Source organism: Eleutherodactylus coqui, chromosome 9, assembly GCF_035609145.1.
Source record: "Eleutherodactylus coqui strain aEleCoq1 chromosome 9, aEleCoq1.hap1, whole genome shotgun sequence".
Lineage (NCBI taxonomy): Eukaryota > Metazoa > Chordata > Amphibia > Anura > Eleutherodactylidae > Eleutherodactylus > Eleutherodactylus coqui.
In genome coordinates this window covers 73,292,194-73,310,633 of record NC_089845.1, presented here as the reverse complement: position 1 = coordinate 73,310,633, position 18,440 = coordinate 73,292,194, and the positions used below count along the sequence as shown (strand labels likewise).

At 43.2% G+C, this 18,440-nt stretch overlaps 1 protein-coding gene across 1 annotated transcript in view; it reads right to left on the bottom strand.

Moving 5' to 3' along the window:
• Window positions 1-2,354: 2,354 nt before the first annotated feature.
• Window positions 2,355-18,440, bottom strand: part of PTPN2 (protein tyrosine phosphatase non-receptor type 2) — a 48,825-nt gene continuing 32,739 nt past the window's right edge. The window contains exons 4-10 of the mRNA XM_066579519.1: window positions 17,270-17,368; window positions 15,659-15,796; window positions 15,317-15,526; window positions 12,363-12,524; window positions 9,636-9,799; window positions 8,274-8,375; window positions 2,355-2,721 (exon numbers count right to left, since the gene is read on the bottom strand). Coding sequence (XP_066435616.1) covers window positions 2,700-2,721; window positions 8,274-8,375; window positions 9,636-9,799; window positions 12,363-12,524; window positions 15,317-15,526; window positions 15,659-15,796; window positions 17,270-17,368 — 897 coding nt within the window. The 3' untranslated portion in view covers window positions 2,355-2,699. The remainder of the gene's footprint in view (window positions 2,722-8,273; window positions 8,376-9,635; window positions 9,800-12,362; window positions 12,525-15,316; window positions 15,527-15,658; window positions 15,797-17,269; window positions 17,369-18,440) is intronic.

The following is an 18,440-nucleotide window of genomic DNA, read 5'->3' as shown; positions in this document are numbered from 1 at the left end:
TTTTTTTTACCCCCACCACCACACCCTTCCATGGTAAGGCGAAGATTTGTCTATACTATATATCTAGTCATTATACAATTTAGATTTTCCTTCAACATTTTTATTAAACCTTTTCTTAATTTTAATTTTTTTTTCCACCAGGGCACATGAATATTGTTAGGAATGATCATTCCTATAATACACCGTGAAACTTCATAATTGTAGTGTATTATATCGGCCTATTAAACCCTGCCTCCGGCAGATGGCAGATTTGAAGGCCATTCTCAAACCTCTAGGTGTTAAATAAACCCATCAGCAACCCACGAACACATCGCTGGGGTCCGATAAGTGACAGAGGGAGCCCCCTTCCCCTATTAGCCTCTTACATGCAGTAGTATTAAACGTGACATGTAAGGGCTTAAACAGCTGGGATTGGAGATCTCTTCACTCCTGGCTCTTAGAAGAGCCCCTGCTTCTGTCCCATGCTGGCTTTATTCCAATACACTATTAAAATGCGTTGGAATAATGCCCCTTAGAGACCACTCTAAAAATATGTATTGTCAGTCATTAAAGTGTTAACTTCTCGCAACAGATTAATGACATAAAAAAAGGTTTAAGAAGGTTGCAATTTTGCTACAAAAAACTTTTTCAAGGTTTACCCCAGTTCCATTCCCCCCACCCCCAAGTGGTGGGGCCTAGTTATAGTGAGTATGGCCACATCTACACCAGCTTATGGCAGGCATAAATGCCAGCTTCGGCACATGAACACACCGAATGATACGATAAATGTATTAATAAGGATTAGGAATCTTAATACATTTGGTGCACTACAGTTACTTAGCAACTTAGCAGGGCGTATGAAACGCAGGTTTAAGTAGATATGACCCTAAGTAAGCAGAATAGGTTTTGATAATGGGAATTGTGAAAGAAGCTTCCAGCTCATCTAGAAGGACTGGAAACCTACTGAGCAAAAAAAAAAGAAAAAAGTACAATACCGGCATCTCTAGAAACATTTTTCTAGAGCAGCAGCATTATGTATATTCACTAGACAGTCAGTCGGGAAACTACTAATTTACAGTTTGTTTTTTTACTCCATCTTTATTGGCCATCAGACCAGATTCACCAGAGATCCCCGTTCTACTGAAATGACTTTGGTCCAGTTGTGGAGCAGAATATGTTCCGGCTTCCAGCAAAATGGATGCATTTCATGTTAAAGCAGAGGCTCACGTTCCATCGTTGAACAAGCAGCCTATATTTCAATATGAACTATGTACTGCCTAAGTAGCTCCCAGAATACACTGCTGCATAGTACCGTGCGCTGAAAGCAAGTTATATTGTGTGATAGAGGAGGCAGCAGTTCAATCGTTTACATGGTGTAAGTTATGTCTAAATGTAAATACTTTGGTTACTTTTGGAAACTTTTTATTGTTCATTTGCTTCCCAATGCCCCTACCACTCGGCGGCAGTAGAGTCTGTGCAGCTCCTTTACATAGCCGATTGTACTACCTCTGACATTCTCAACAGCACACTGCTCCTGGCACCTCATCTCCTTTAACCCTTCCTTCCTTCCCAGAGTAGTACATTTTGAGATACCAGCAGAGCACCCAGTCTCTGCATGGGGAGGGGAAGAGATCACACATGGTCAGAATTAATATAAGCTATAATGGGTCAGTGTGCTGTTCCTGAATCAACATGGACAGCATACAGACCCAAAAAAGCTAGCGTGCTGGAGGCCTTAACCCCTTTAGTGGCACGCCCGGAAAATCTCTGGGCTTGGTGCACTGATCATGCAGTTAAACCCCGGAAGATTTCCGTGGACAGCTCTAGTGCTGAAATATGCAGAGCACTGAGCTATCATGTGAAATCTTTTGGGGTTTTTACTGCATACTCAGCGAAGCAAGCCTCGGAGATTTCCCTGCCATAATACCAACAGTCTAAGTAATACGGTACTTGCAAATACTTGTGAGATTAAATTGCATTGTTGACTCATTTCAAAAACCTGCCCTAAGAGGCATGACATGGTAATAATAATAAACCTGCCACTGAAGGGGTTAAAGAAACCACCAAGATGTGTAAAAAATATAAATAAAATAAGAACCCTGGCCAAGGACCTCCATAGCCTTTAGACTATACTATATTTCGAGATTTTTTGTTGTCCCCCTATACAACAGCTCTTTATATACATCAGTATAGCACACCACCCAGTAGCATGCAGAAACCAAAACTACAAAGTAAGGCAAGCCATTTCCATTCTCCTATTGCATGACGATTAGGGAAAGAGAAGAACCACTGCTCCACGTTGTGAAGTGACCGTCTATTTATCCACAACCTACATTCAGCGTTTTAAAATAAACCAACAGAAAAAAAACACATCATAGTTTTAAAAAAATATTTAATGCTGCCAAAAAAGTATAAAAATACAATGTGAATGGCAGAATGATACAAATTACATTTCTGGTGTATCTTACATAGGTTTGTAAAGTACATGCAATAGAAAAAACACCCGACAGATAATGAACTGGACTCTTCTGTAAAGTTTCATGCTGGTGATGTCCTTCACCCTCCGGATGGAGTAGTTTACGCGGTAAACAGATAACGCAATGAGGTCAGCTCATTATAGAAACCTCACATTTTCTCCTGAAGATGGGTTTCATGTCTTTCTTTGCATGTCAATGGTTTCGTAGTATAATTGCTGTAGAATAGTCACAAGCCATGGAGATTTAGGTGTCGAGGAGCCTCGGCCTATGACACAATGCAAAACAAAAATGACCAGTTCAGTAACATATGAAAAATAAAAATAAAAAAAAGCTGCAAAAATAACAGATAAGAGTCAGCAGAATCCGATACTGGCTGAACCATCCAACAATCTTATGTGTCTTGGGCACGTTTCATCCCAACAAGGGACGATGCTTTGTACCCGTCGGAGAAAAAATAAAAAACACGACAAAAAGTTTGTGACCGTGGTGGTTTATTCCCCTCTGCCCACTGCAATAAATATGCATGCTCTGCTAAGCTAAGATTAAAAAGCAGTCTGGCTGATTTTAGCACTAACGAAAGGCAAGAATTACTATGGAGAAGCCACAAAGGGGTTTTGGACGCAACAACAATTATGCCCTTACAAATACTTTCTTGGCGCCTCGCTTTCTTGGCGCCATTTTTGTGAGTGAGCTTCCAAGCAGTGCATCCATAGCAGCGAGTCGGTGCCAGATTATTCAGGCTTTGGCACAGGGCAGAACTCGCAGAGCTGGAGGAGGGGGGCTCTCTTCAGACTGTCTGGAATGCATGTGACAGTACGTCTGCTCCCTTGTGGCAATTAGACTTTGGTTATACGGTACAAGTATGAAAGCCACATCTCTGTTTATCTTTATCAACCTTCTTGGGTTACTTTATACTAGAAGTCACGTTGTTCTGACGCACTGCCCAATTCTATTAACCACTTAAAGCTGTACATATCTACTTTATTACATGCATCCTGGTACCGATGTAACCAAGAACAAACAACACGGACAGCTCATGCGCTTGGAAGTCATTTATTTTATTATTTTTTTCTGAATACAAAATAAAGTGAAAAAGTATAACATGGTCCAAACATTCACAGAGGAAGACCTACAAGAGTATTGCCCAGGAAGAACTAGTATATAACAATGCTGATTCTACTAAATACAACTCTCTATTAGGGCCCTTTCACGTGAACATAGGGTTTCCCATTAAGCACTGGAAGCCCCAGTCAATTCGCATGGCTCTGTGCTGATTAAACATGGAATTAAAATGGCTTACTACTGTCAGTAATTCTGCATCAGAATCCACAATGGCGGATTAAGGCGCGTTCTGCGGTACAGAATGCAGAAAAATTGCGCCCGTGTGAAAAGGCCCTTAAGAGGGATTCCCTGCTTCAGACTATCTTTATTGTGCAGCTGTAATCTGTGGGGAAACTCAGTAATGATGGTTTTATTTCTCTGCAGCGCCACCACAGGGAAATTGAAGTATTACACAGTGCTCATTCAAACCAATTGGTTACCTGTGTAAAAGCAGTATAGGCCAAGTCCTCCAGGAAGAGACACTCTTTATAACAGCTGTTAACTTTGGCCAAGAGAAGACTCACCTGAACGAGCCCCCCCCCCCCCCCCCCTCTATTAACTGAAAATTCTATAATGGGGTATATAAAAATGGGTTTTATTAATCTGACAACCCCTTTAATGCTTTACGTGACAGTTCAGAGTAGCACAATTAAAGGGCACTGCCCTTATTATTCGTTACTTGCTATTTTATTAAAGATGGATTTAGTAAGATTCAACCACGTGGTCCCTGACAAATGGAAGAAAGTTACAGCAACTTGCTGTTGTACCTATACCGAACAGAGTGGGAAAAGCAAATATCTTGCAATTCTTTATAGCAATTTCACAATCAAATTAAGCCAAATGCAAAGAGTCATTTACAGGTATTCATGCTTTTATAAAAGAACATCACGCAAACAATACAGCGGTGATCCAGCTCAGGGTACCATATAGTGCACTACACGGACAATTCATAAAATCAAGTTATAACTCTTTATTAAAAAGTACCATCTAACTTTGGTCCACAACAGGAATCAATACCCAAAGCATAAAAACTCTTAACGAGAACCTGTCACCGACCCATGGACAGCATGAACCCGGGACAGATATGCCCATTTGGCCCATGTAGGTTTTATCCTGAAAACACACTTAGAAGTTTGACTGGAAGCTCTACAGCATCAGGAGCGACAGCTCCTCCCTGCTAGTGTATAGGGAGAAGGCCATCAAGACTTAATGAAGTGGATGGGGTGGGTCTGGTCCAACCTGCCTCTGATTTGGAGCTGCATTCCCGCTGAGCTCAGAGTCAAACTTCTAAGTATGTTTTTTTTCTGAAACGCAATAGCATTCCAGAATAAAACCTACATGGGTCAAATGGGCATATCTGTCTTAGGTTCGTACTGCCCAAACCTTGTGACAGGTTCACTTTAACAGCAGAGATTAGACTGGAAAGTCAGGACAAAAAAGACTAGTTTATATATGATGGGTCCCTAGGTATGTGATGAACTTACTGGTGGCCCCGACAACACACATGGAATTCAGCCTCTTGGATAGCTGCCCCTCGTGTAGCCACTGTGGCCAAATGCCGATTGGCATATGGCCACAATTGCTACACAATTCAGTTGCACGCTACAACAGTTACTGTAAGGTATATATTTCTAATGGATGTTTTGCAATTCTCTTTCCTTATTAAAGAGAAGGAATTACTTAAAATAAGTTTAAAAAAAAAAGACTGGTCTCTAGTTATTTAGATTTTACTCCAAGTTCACATCTGTGTTGGAAGCTGAACTCGGAGCCTCTGGCACAAAATCCCTAACCAAATAGTGCAGCATGCTGCGCCATGTCGTGTCATCTTTGAACATTTCCCGCTGGCATGCCAGAAGGACCTCGGTAAAGTCAACGGGGTCTACTTTGCGTTGTTCAGCGGTTCCAGTATTTTTGATAAGCTCTTAGGACAAAGCAGAACAATGGAAGTAACACCAGAGGATGGGCACATAGGTGAATGGGGCCTCATGTAACTAGGAACATGAAAAGGACCTCTCGGTATTGTCAGGGGTTTCAAATAAAATTCTTAGCGCCTACTATCTATTGTCATCAGCTCTTAACTATTCGGCGATTCTACATGGATCTGATGGTTTGGTCAGGTCAGAACTTTGCTGAGAGTTTAAAAAGATAAGCCTAAACAAAGTTTTCTCAACAATGATGGTGTTTCGGTTGGCTGGTGATCTGACTGCAAGAACTTTCCATCTGTACACCACAATAATTCCGTTAAATGCCGCTGTGCAGCCCTACTGTCTAGTTAGGAGTTTACATCAAGATAAAAATCCCACCAGCAGGATCAGAATGTGATGTTGTATCTAATGCATCTACCATCCACGTTAGTTAGGAATGTCAAGGACTACCGCAAGTACACGGAGAGGGTCAACTAAGTGGTGTGGCTTTCTGTGGTCAAAAATATGACCTTACGGCATATCAGGGGGGTGGACCATATGCCAAGATGGATATGCCCACATATAATATATGTTATAAGCGTACAAAAAGTATATTTTCAGCTTCGTGGAGAACACAGCAACATTTACTTAGATTATAAATAGATGGAATTCACAACTTCGTTCTACTTATTGTGCCAAACCATTGGAAACCGTGAACTGTTGTAGGCACGAATACTCAAACTACAGAATCAATATGTTTATCTGAAAAACATTTACATACAATATTTTGTGTATTAGTCAGGAATAGATCTTTATACAGAAGTCAGGATGTAATCAATTTTGATATTAGAGGGGCTCTCTGTAGCAGAGTCAATAAACTGCTACGAGGATTAACAAAAAAATAATGTGCAATGGCCCACTAGTATATAAAATCTGGGCCTACATAAAGTCCTCCAGGCCAAACCTTCACTTTTCCAGATTTGAACATGAAACAATCTGAGTACCTACTATGTGCAACACTAAGGGTGACCATGTACCGTCACTTGTTGTAGGTCACAGCTATTCTTTTTGAGTAAAAAGGTGTAGTATGGTTACAAAGGGGTTAAACGTGAAAACTAAGTTTAACGGCCATTCTATGTAAAGGGGGGGGGGGGGGGGTCTTGTAAATTCATAAGCATTAGGTTTATGGCTAAAAACGTTTGACACCCATTATATGTCCTGCTCTAAATGCCGCATAGACTAGAATGGAGAATTAAATGTATTAAACGGGAGCCTGTTATCAACTGTACGCACCATAAAGTAAGTGGTACTTCCAGTTCAGGTGATGTGGAGTTCGGGGAGCCCCTGTTCATACTTATTCGGTCCCCAGATCTTGTTATGTCCCCCGACAAAGTAAGTGCAAGCACAACAACCTGACTTTTTCAGAAGGCTATGCACACGCACCTATTTAACTCTATGGTAGGGGCGCAGACAGAGCTTTATGGAGAGTCAAGTTGCTGTGCTTGCACTTACTTTGCCGGGAGACATACAAGTGGGAGGCAATGCAGGAACAGGGGATGGGAAAGTATGATGAGAGGCTTCTCGGACTCCATGACACGTAAATAATTAGCACATAACTTTTCATACTATAACTTAGTTTTTGGTGCTTATAGTTGATGACAGGTTGCCTTTAAAGGAAAAAAAAAAAGCAAGATGGCCCAATTGTCTGTAAAAGTCATGATTCAAATTCTCATGCAGGGAGACTACACCAAGATGCTATGGGGACAAGCACTTTGTTAATTCCTTGCCAATTTTCTGCATAAGTCAATGGATGGAGAAAAAAAAAAGTCTTGATACAAAACATAAAAATATGGCTTTAACACTGGTTAAACAAATATGGATGGAAAACAAGTACCAACAAGTGAGGTTCATATGGAAGATCTCAAGTTATGGGAGGGCGTTGTCAGCAAGTTATGGACCAAGAGAGAAGACCGGCTGCTACCCATTATGGAACAAAACCACCTACCTGTGGCTTCTCAATTAGATGAAATGGCTCAATTATATTCCCTGGCACATGATGCCATGCCGTACCTTGGTAGGTTCATAAACCCACAAGTGAAGGAATGAGAAACCACTTCTACAATCTAGTCATCTGGGACAGAACAGGAGGGCATGGACACATCCAGAGAGCATTGTAGATGGGAACAAGGTTCATGGCAACAAATCATACTTTCAAATATTAGAATATTGCCAGCCGTTACAAAATGTGACTGGTCACACTGACGTTAGAAGGAGGTCTCACCTTGTGCGCTCTACTGTCTAAGAGAGACCTTGGGAACATTTTATTAGTAAGTGTCAACAGTTGTAGAAAAAGACGGTATCACGTCATCACCCCGCACATTTTTTACAGAGGCGATACCCCTGAGTAATCCACATAAAAGCTACAATGTAACACCTGGTCAAACATCTTCACAATATTTGGTGTAATTATGCTAAACCAGTAAAAAAAAAAAAAAACACGTACCATTTTCCTTCTTACAAAAAGAAAAATAATAATTATAGCAGCTTCAGTTAGGAACAGGATGACCCCCAAAGTCCTGAGATGGCTTTAGGGCCAGACACAGATTGTATCCATTTCTAAGCATTCACCATAGCTCAGGATTACTGTCTGTCCCAGTGACAGCACCCAGGGTTCCACTTTAGGGCGCCCATAGCCATACCCTCACAAGTACCACATTATGTGGAAAGTCAAAAAGAATAAAAGACATAAGCTCCTGTTAATAGGACTGAAGCCAACCCAACCGGAATGAGATAAGGTTTCCAGAATAACCACCTTTTTCTTTTTCGTTCCGCTTCACGCATCTTTTGCTTCATACCCTCCACTTGATTTGCAGTGTTCGCATTCCTAACATCCCGGGCTCGTTTCCTAAGTGAACTGAAATATAAAGAAAGATATTCAGAGTGCACAAAAGTGAGATCTATCATAAAAGTTCTTCATTTAGACCCAATGTCCACGGGCAGATTTGATTTGTGGAATCTGTGTGTGGCACCCGCCTGTGAGATTCGGGAATCAAGCCGCCCATAGGGAAGCACTGGGCATCCGCACTTCATTTAAAACCTGTGGATTTGTTCTCATTTAATTTGCGGATGCCACGCGCGGATAATAAATCGCAGTATGCTCCGTTTCACCGTGGATCACGCGTAGATGTGCTCCATAGGCCGAATGCAGGCGGCCGAGTCAGATTCTGCTACGTGAATTCTCGCTGTGGGATGTGAGCTGTGCCCCTGCAGTGACACATGGCTCACCTCCTCCAGAGTCTTCTCTCTCTAACCCGCTATCTATGTGCTGGCTGGTGCACAGCCGCACTTGCACAGAGCAGAGCGAGGCTCACACAGAAATAGGACATGCCGCGATTTGTTTATCGCACGAGTTTTCATGGGGTCAAATCGTGGCTGTCTGCATAGGATTCCATAAACCAATGTAATGCTATGACAGTGTGCATGGGCGGAAATTCTGCGAGAAACGTCGGCGCGGAATTTCTGGCTGTGTGCATTCGCCCTTAAGAGGTTGTCAAAAAGTACTTTTTCTACCAAGCGTGTAAACTTTGGAGGCAGTGCTCGCCCCATCCATAGGAACGAGGACGATGGCGGTCATGAGAGTTAAACACGTGACTACTTCCCCAGCTGTGCTGACTTCTGTGCAGAGGGTAAATTAGTGTAACAGTTAAAACCCAGTATCGGCGCATGCCGAGGACACGAGGAGAATCAATCACATGAGAGTAATGGACTGTGTACAGCACTTATGTGCAGTCTGCTCCACAGCAAATACACTTTGTAGCTTCTCTTCACTCAAACAGATAGATCAGGGTTCTCAATGGGGAATCGCCTGCATGTAGACAGAATTCACTACTGCATGTGTACGAATAGGTTTTCTAAATCCAACATATCACAATTATAGGAGACAACAGCCAGTTTAAACAGATGCTGTGGGCCCATATCTGTGTGACCATTGTAAGATGGAAGTGTTATAAGAGGTGGAATTGCTGGGAAAACCATAGTTGGCTTTCAGTAGTCACACTTCTCTATTACAACCCCTCACATTAACCATATAACCTATGAGAACGTTACGAGAGGAGCTGCAAACAGGATTCTCAAGTTAGCTTCATGTTCAGAAGATTCCCGCCGGCTTCCTTACCTTTGTGTGTTGCATTCTGCCCCCTGCGGTATAATCAGGTTGGAATTAATTTCACTTTCTTCTTGTCCTCCTGTAGAGGGCCAGTTACCATTGGAAAGATCTTCTGTCGGTCTGACATCGGTTTTCAGAGACTGGTCTTCTTTGGAAGGTTCTTTACATGAATTCTGAAGAGGATATAAAAAGGCACCAAGGTTACAAACATGCACAGCGATAACAGTCCGACATCTCTCATCAATCCAAGCCATCCGGTGAAGGTGGACTGCAAGACGCCTTCAGGCCCATCCTGACATGTGCAGCTTATTTAGGCCACATGCACTAAGAAATGGAAGGCAAATCTTAATTAAAACCTGTTTGTATTACACATACTTTGCAGTGACATCAGATGTCATACTTGCAGTAAAACCTGCAAGAAATTAAGACTGATTCAACTTTGCAAATCTGAAGCGTTCCATCCAATTTTTTTCCTACAGCATGTGTACGGACCTTTTTAAAACCCCATTTAGATGCACTCAATTGTAAATATATAAATACACAAAAAAGGGGGTCGCCCGGGATATTTTAAAAATTACTTTATAACAAATAATTCCACCAATGCTCACCTGTTACACTGGAGACATTTAAAAAAATCTAAAATACACACACACGCATATACATTACTATGGGAAAAGTTTAGGCCAGTATGAAAAAAAGTTTTGCAAAGTAGGAATGTATACAAAAATAGAAGTGCTAATTCCTTTTTTTTGTCAATTAGAAAATTCAAAGTGGATGAACAAAAAAGAAACGTATATCAAATCAATATTTAGTGTGATCAACCTTTACCTCCAAAATAGCATCAATTCCTCAAGGTTCACCTGAACAAAGGTTTTCAAAAACACTCGGCAGGAAGGTTGTTCCAAACATCTTGGAGCGCTAACCACAGATCTTCTGTGGATGTAGCTTACTGAAATTCTACTGTCTTCATGAAATCCTAGACAGACTAAGGGCTCCTTCCCACGGACGGATTTCCGCTGCGTAATACGCAGCCGCGTTGCCCGCAGCTATTAGGTTCTATTGAACCTAATAGCTCAATGCTCACGGTGTGGAATTCCACCGCGGAATTCCGCACCGTGAAATCACCCGACCTCACCGGCTGCATGCTCTATTTGCAGTCAATGGAAACCGTCCGTCCCGCTATCTTCCGCTGTAGCACAGCAGAAGATAGCGTGAAACCGCTTCCCTGCCTACCGCCGCCGTGTCATATGACACGGCCGGCCACGTTATGTGATGCTGTGGGCGTGTCATGTGACGTGGCAGGTGTGTCACATGACGCTGCGGCGCGTCACGCCGAAGCATCATGTGGGACGTAGGACGCCGAATCCGCAGGTAAGTATTGGGGTCTCTGGGGGGCGCCGTGACAGGCTCCGCCGCAGAATTCCGCGTCGGAGCCCGTCACGGCCGTGTGCAGCTGGCCTTAATGATGTTGGGATCAGGGCTCTGTGGGGGCCATATCATCACTTCCAGGACTCCTTGTTTTGTTTTTTTACACTGAAGGTAGTTCTTAAAGACATTGGCTGTATATTTGGGATTGTCCTGTTGCAGAATAAACCTGGAGCCAATCAGATGCCTCCCTTATTGTATTACATTGTGGGTGAGCATCTGCCTGTATTTATCATGACACCCTTAATCCTGACAAAAAACCCCAACTCTATTAGCTGAAATGCAGCCCCAAACTTGCAAGGAGCCTCTACCACTATGCTTCACTGTTACCTGCAGACACTCATTATAATACCGCTCTCCACTGTGCTTCACTGTTACCTGCGGACACCCATGATAATACTGCTCTCCAGGTATTCGTTGAACAAACTGCCTTCTGTTACAACCATATACTTCACATTTTGACTCCTCAGTCCAGAACACCTGCTGCCATTTTCTTGTACCCCAGTTCCTATGTGTTTTCTTGAGTCGCTTGTTCTTGTTTCTACATTGAAGTTATGGCTTTTTGGCTACAAGTCTTCTATAAAGACCTCTTATGGCCAGAAGTTATCATGATGTGTCTTATCTGCTGTACCAAGTTTCCTTGGCCGACCACCTCTACAGTCCTCAAGGTTGCCAGTTTATTTGTGCTTCTAAAAAGCTTAAAGAGCATATCTCAACACCCCAGTCTCCTTTGAAAATTTTGCCTGGGAGATGCCCTGCTGACGCAGTATAACTACCTTGTTGCCGTGCTCAGTCCTGCCATGGTGTATGACCTGTGACATGAAATGGTCTTCCACAACCTCACCTTTGTAGCAGAGTGTGGCTGTTGCTCACCCAGTTTTAAGCCTCCAACAAAGCTGTTCCTGCTTTTTAATGACTGTTTCAAGCTACACATAAAAATGATTAGCATTAGCACCTGCTTGGTAGAACTGGCTAATCATACACTTGACTATAATCCTACAAAATCCCTAACGAAGTGCACTTAGAAAAAAATGAAGCTGCATTATTACTTTGTAGCATTTTTCCAAACCTGCCTAAATCTTTTGCACAGTACTATGTGTAGAATTATTATATGTCTATATGTATCTGTCTATATATCCATTTTTTTCCCTATCACTTGTTCTACAAAAACAAGCCCTCATATGGCTAGGTCAACTAAAAAAGTTGATTCTTGGAGAACAATAACAAAACAGACAAAAAGCTCTGTGCAATGCATCTTCAGTGAATGGCTGCCGAGAGAGAGATCCCTATGTACACCTAACATATACTGACCTGTACATCACAGTTGTCCAATTTAGTCTTTCTTCCTTCAATTACAGCCATGTAGGAGAATCGTAGTTGACCTGGTGTTTGTATTAAGCCCATCCTGTAGCGCCTCATGTCCAGTAACACCCTTTTAATATCCACAGAAGAAGGGTCTCTTCGTTTCTCAATCTAAAAGGAAAAGTCAAAAATTGTAAACAAAAAAAAAAAAATAGACATCCAACATGGATAATCGCTTTGACAGGTCATCAACAACGTTATTAAACCAAAGCCATCAATGAGTTTACGGCCAGTTAGTTATGTTCATCAATAGCAGCCATTAATATGTCGGAGAGATTGCTATATACTTCCTAAATGTGTACATGCAGAGTAGTAATATACACAGCATACTTCACACTTCACACGGGGTCTTATCTGCAGGCTGACCATTATAGAGCAGGAGGAGCCGAGCAGATATACATGTAGATTTGTGCAAAAAAATTAGGTATAATGATCACTGTGATTAGTAGTCATCTGGGTGGTCCTATTCAGTGGTTGACAGCCTTCCTTCTATGACTATATACCCAGAGAGCCGTCGATCACTGGATGTACCACTAGACTGCGATCACAGAACGAGTGAGGACTTAAATGAATACTATACATGCTGAATCGCTTTCCACAAAACGGCAGTATATAGCAACTTTCTCAGCATCTCCAAGGACACTTTGTCACCATACTATGCTGCCGTACTAATAGCCCAAACAGCCTTTAAAAAAATTACTATTTTGCCATTTGGTTAATAGGAGATAAAGGATTATTGCAGTTTTCGAGAAAGTGTAGCAATTCCTCTCATCTAGCTCATGGAAAAATGAAGATTGGTGTTGTTCTTATAGTCCTCGCTAGGACCCCCCCCCCCCCCCCCCCCCCCCCCCCCAAAAAAAAAACTGGCTTTGTTGGCAATGGCAAGTGTAGACGAACGGTGCTCCAGTCCAAGGACAGAATCCAATGCTTTATTATAAACAGAAGTGGCAAACAGACCCCAGGCCCACATACATGTTTCAAAATGCTAACTTCTTATTTGGGCGAACTTCATGTTTTGAAACAGATAAGCTAGCATAAAGCAAAATCGAGCACCGACAGCCCAAGAAGCTCTGTTGATGCGTTTCTGGTGTATGCGTACAACTAAGGGCACGGTGCAGCGCCAGAAACACGAAAACAGAGCGTCGTGCTGCAGGTGCAATTTATTGTTCATTTAATGTTTGTTTGCTACTTCTATTGTTTTTAGCTCTGTTTATAAATAAAGCATTGGATTCCATCCTCGGACTGCAGCCCCTTGTCCACACTTTGTATCACCATCCTAGACATTTTGGGTATATCCACAGGAGATGCCATATAACTCCGAAAAGGGATCTGCATCTTTTTACAGAAAGTGGTGTCCTCCATCTATTCTATCTCTGGATGCAGCGGCTGTCTTATCAGGTGGGGTTCAGGAGCCCCCGCTCTGGAGACACATCCCAACCCTCTCACCAGTGACATATAGCTGCAGATTATACACCGATAAGCACAATAGTAGTCAGGTCACTGGCGAGATGGTTGGCAGACTATGTGGGAGGTAGCGCAATATGTTTTGAGCCATTGGGGCTAGAGGTATAACAGAACCAGGTTCGTTATATATGCTGGCTTTAAACAAGGCAGCAGAGTATGGCGACAGACCTACTTTAACAGACCCATAAAATAAACCACTTATTAGTAACCCTAAAGGCATCATTAATGGAGGTACTAGATATAACAAGCTTTGTGTGGTTGAGCCATGTATTATGTTAAGGGTACATACATATGTAGCCAAAATTATGCAAGTTTTCCACAGTGGAAAAATCTGCACTATTGGTGTCGATCTGCAACTGATTTCACCCATCCAATAGGACAGGTGAAGTCGGCTGCTGACCCACACCAAACTCCGCATCAAGGGTGCAGATTCTGATGCAGTTTTTGACACAGATTTTCAGCTGTGGACAATCGGCACCACTTCTGCTAGGTGTGAATGCAGCCTTAACCACTGAGGCACTCATTACCAGTGTATTCAAGGCTACCAGTTATGTACTTTATGCTGCCCTCAGTGGCCACAGCATAAAGGAGTGACAGATCTGCAGATTCCAGTGGTCTGTCACTTATGGGGCAATGTTGTGTCCTTCCAGAAAACCTACATAGTGAAGCCGCTGTGCTTGGCGAGAGATCAGTCTGGTTTATTGATGAGGCGTTGCTTATGTCCACCCGCCATGATTGACAAATTCCCTGTATGCAATGTAATATCAAGAAAAGTGCCAATCACGATAATTAGGTGGTGCCTCAAGATTATGCCGATCCTATTTCAAGCGGGCACTACCCGCTTAAACTATGTAAGTGCTCTGAAACTATACAACATTGCCCTATAAGTGACACCACTGAAATCAGCAGGTCAAAGTATGGGAAGCATAAAGTACAAGACTGCTTCCTTTTAAAGCTAGGGCTCAATGGCACATTAGGCCTCACAACATTAAGTATACAGTGGGTAGACATGCTATCAAAGCCAATTGTCTGAGCACTGCATTACATATGTCCATGGCTTGCTTTTATTATAGTCAGGACATAGGGTGGTTTCACATCTGCGTCGGAACCTCCGGCCGGTGGATCTATCACAGATGCGTCTGGAAATACCAGAAGAAAAAGTGCTGCACACAGCATTTTTTCTTCCTCCCCAAATCCGGGCAGCTGGACGGAAAGGGGGCAGATCCCATTATAGTCAATGGGGTCCGCCCGCGCTGCTCCGTTCCGTCCAGAGACGATTTGGCTGCAGGGATTCCCTGAAAAGAGCAGGAAAGCAGAATCCCTAGCGCAAATGTGAAAGCACCCTTGCAGTGCCAATTCTGTCACTCCGCCCCGCCAAGCAACAACATCTATAAGTAACTAGATATACACAAATATAAAAAGGAAACAAAATAGCATACCAAAACAAGACAGGTGTCCACCAAGGAAAAGGTCCCCGAGCGTCCTATGCCTGCGCTGCAATGTACAATACAAGGCCCATATTCAGGACCAAGGGAACCAGATTTGCGGACTTCAAATAAGAAGTCAAGGAACGAGCCTGGGGACTCCGGAACTCCAAAATCTGGCCATGTGGTATAATGGAAATGGAAAATTTCTCTGGTCTCTGAAGTCTAAAGCAAAAAGCAAATGATGGTATGATAAATGGTGCAGTATTACAAGGTTACTTGTGCTGCTATGACAAACAGCATAAAGCGCTCCTGTTAGTACTTTATACGTCATCTACAACATGGTCTCACACTTACATTGATGTTTTGTAGCTGCAACACCCGGATTGTATAATTGGGCTTTATCTCTTCAGAAATTAGTTTGACACACAGCCCTGTTTCCTTAAAGAGAAGTACTTCTGCCTCTGGAGTCGGCCAATACTGAGCGCACTTCACCTGTACCGACAAACACAACGCAAATGTCACTTCAAGACTTTCCTGATGGCCACTGCACCTGTATGTGGTAGCCCATCAGTATTTCACCGTCTGTGCTTCCATACGTGGTGCCTGGGCCTACATGAGACAGCCCGACAGACAGTAAAGCTCTTATACCATTACTATATAGTAATGTAACAAACACAACCACTTGGTGACAAGCGGACTAGTCCTGCGACATGATAGATACTAACAGCCATGTTGCTGTGACCTATAATTACGAAGGGGCTTGAGGCACCTTTACATGGGACGACTATCAACCAAATAAATCGCTCAAAAGCGCAAATTCAAACGATAGTCTTCCAGTGTAAACATGGCACTGACAGGGTGGCGAGCAATAAGTCGTTTATATTCAAACCACTTAGGCTCGCTTCACACGGACAAGCACGATATCCGCTTGAGAACCCCAGCCCAATAACTCGCATTTTACACACAGATGCCAGGCGTTTTTTATACAAAACTCCTCGCATCACTTGAGTGAAACTGCGATCCTCCGCGCGTTTCACGTACATCAGAGGATCGGCAAGTGGTGCCCTCTGATTTCAATGAGAAATATCACGTCGCACAACATGCAAGGAGTTTGCCTGTCCCATTAAAAACGATGGGCGATGCGTTCCGAGGGACGTGAAAAAAATAGGACTTTTACTAAGTAGCATCACTGTGAGGGAAAAGATCACTCGTGTGTAGGACTCCATTCAAAAGAATAGATTTCATATTTGTGCATCTAAAGAACAGATTTTCACGCAGATCCCCCTCTATGAATGATATCTCGGCAAACAACCAATCAACAATCATCTCTTTGTGTAAAAGTAAACAAACAACTTTTCTGAGCGACAATCTGAAGGATAGCTGCTCCGTTTAAAAGGTACATTTAACATGGTAAAAGAAAACAAAAGCAGAGAGCCATTGTGGGCTATTGTATGGCAATTACTCATTACTGCGGTAAGGCATCAGTGACTCCCGGAGGATCAGGCATCTTACTAGTAGATCTGCATCAAGTGGCGGAGTACTTTGGACAGATTAGTGGTCCACGCCGTGGACTGAGTGCCTGCTGTCTGCCTTCAGTCATCAGAGCACAGATATGCAGCTCCGTTCTCTTTTCCCTCCACTGCATTACATGGAACAATGCGTGCGTATTCGGGTCAGTATTGACAGTATATAACAATATGGGTCAGCCGCTCTGAAGAGTATGCTCACTGCAGGTCTTACACCACTTCAGAAGGTACAATGTAGAGTAATAAGAGGTAGAAAAAGGATCAGCTTTACAAAATAACCTCCAAGCAATGCAGATCAGGGTGAGAACCATCAGGGCAGTGAGATGTGAGGCCAGGAAGCCCTGCCACAGAGGCACGGCAGAAGGAGATGTGAAACCCATTGCATCTGGTGGGACACATGACTTCATTTCTGAGAAATCACATTGAGCTGCACACTCACCGCATCCTTTTCAATGATTCGGTTCAGCATGACAATTGCTTTGCTTTTCTGCTGCCAGACCATTAACCAGAAATGACAGCAGGTATCGGGAAGAGGGCCCTAAAGGAAAAGAACAAAGACTTACAAAGCTGGCAGACGGTCTCCAGATTACACAGCGTCAACGTAATCCACAGTGCTTTACAATGAGGGGAAGCAGTCGGCACCCAAACGGACATCAAACAAAACGCGTTGAGTAAACAACGGGGCTAAAGGCCGTCACTCGGGGCTAAAGGCCGTCACTCGGGGCTAAAGGCCGTCACTCGGGGCTAGAGGCCGTCACTCGGGGCTAGAGGCCGTCACTCGGGGCTAGAGGCCGTCACTCGGGGCTAGAGGCCGTCACTCGGGGCTAGAGGCCGTCACTCGGGGCTAAAGGCCGTCACTCGGTTCTTTTAGATGTAAGGATTAGCATTCAAAAAATTGTTTAACAAGTGAATAAGTGTTCGGTCTAAATGTGCGCCAATTACTGAACACGAAACGAAAACAGTTTGGCGTTCATTTTATGCAGGCATAAACACCATTGTCGGCCAGTCTTGTTATCGTTTGGTTTAAACAGCAATCGTTCACGTCCCTCTGGCTCGCTTATACCTCGTATTTATCAATATTTTTGTATCATGTAGTGTGTCTTCAGATGCTGGGGTGATGAAGCCAGAGGGTGGGAAGCCACAGCTTTCAATGTGCAATTTTAGTACTAAGCAGGCATTACCCATTGTGCAAGATGGGCACGTGAGTGGTTATTCATCAGTACTTGGCACTTTTGCAACACTCCTCCATTGAGCACTTTGGCAATCTGCACATTTGCATTCATCAGTATCTTATGTAACAGGCAGTATGGCTTTGAGTGCCGGGGAGCCCGGGGTGTCGGTGCCAGTGTGGTTCACTTATGGGGTGCAGGGCAGCCCACTTAAATGAAATTTTAGGTTATCGGCTGTGGATCTACATGATGCACTACACGCGGCAGTCAATCTGGCACCCTTTCTATGCTTTAAGGCCCTTTTAGACACAAAGATTCACTCAAAAAAAAAAAAAAAAACAATCGCTCAAAGCCGTCTTTTGGGTGATAATCGTTGTGTCTAACTGCCCTGACATTGTGCAGCTTTCGTTAAGCCGTCGCTCCTCATTCTCTTTCAGTATG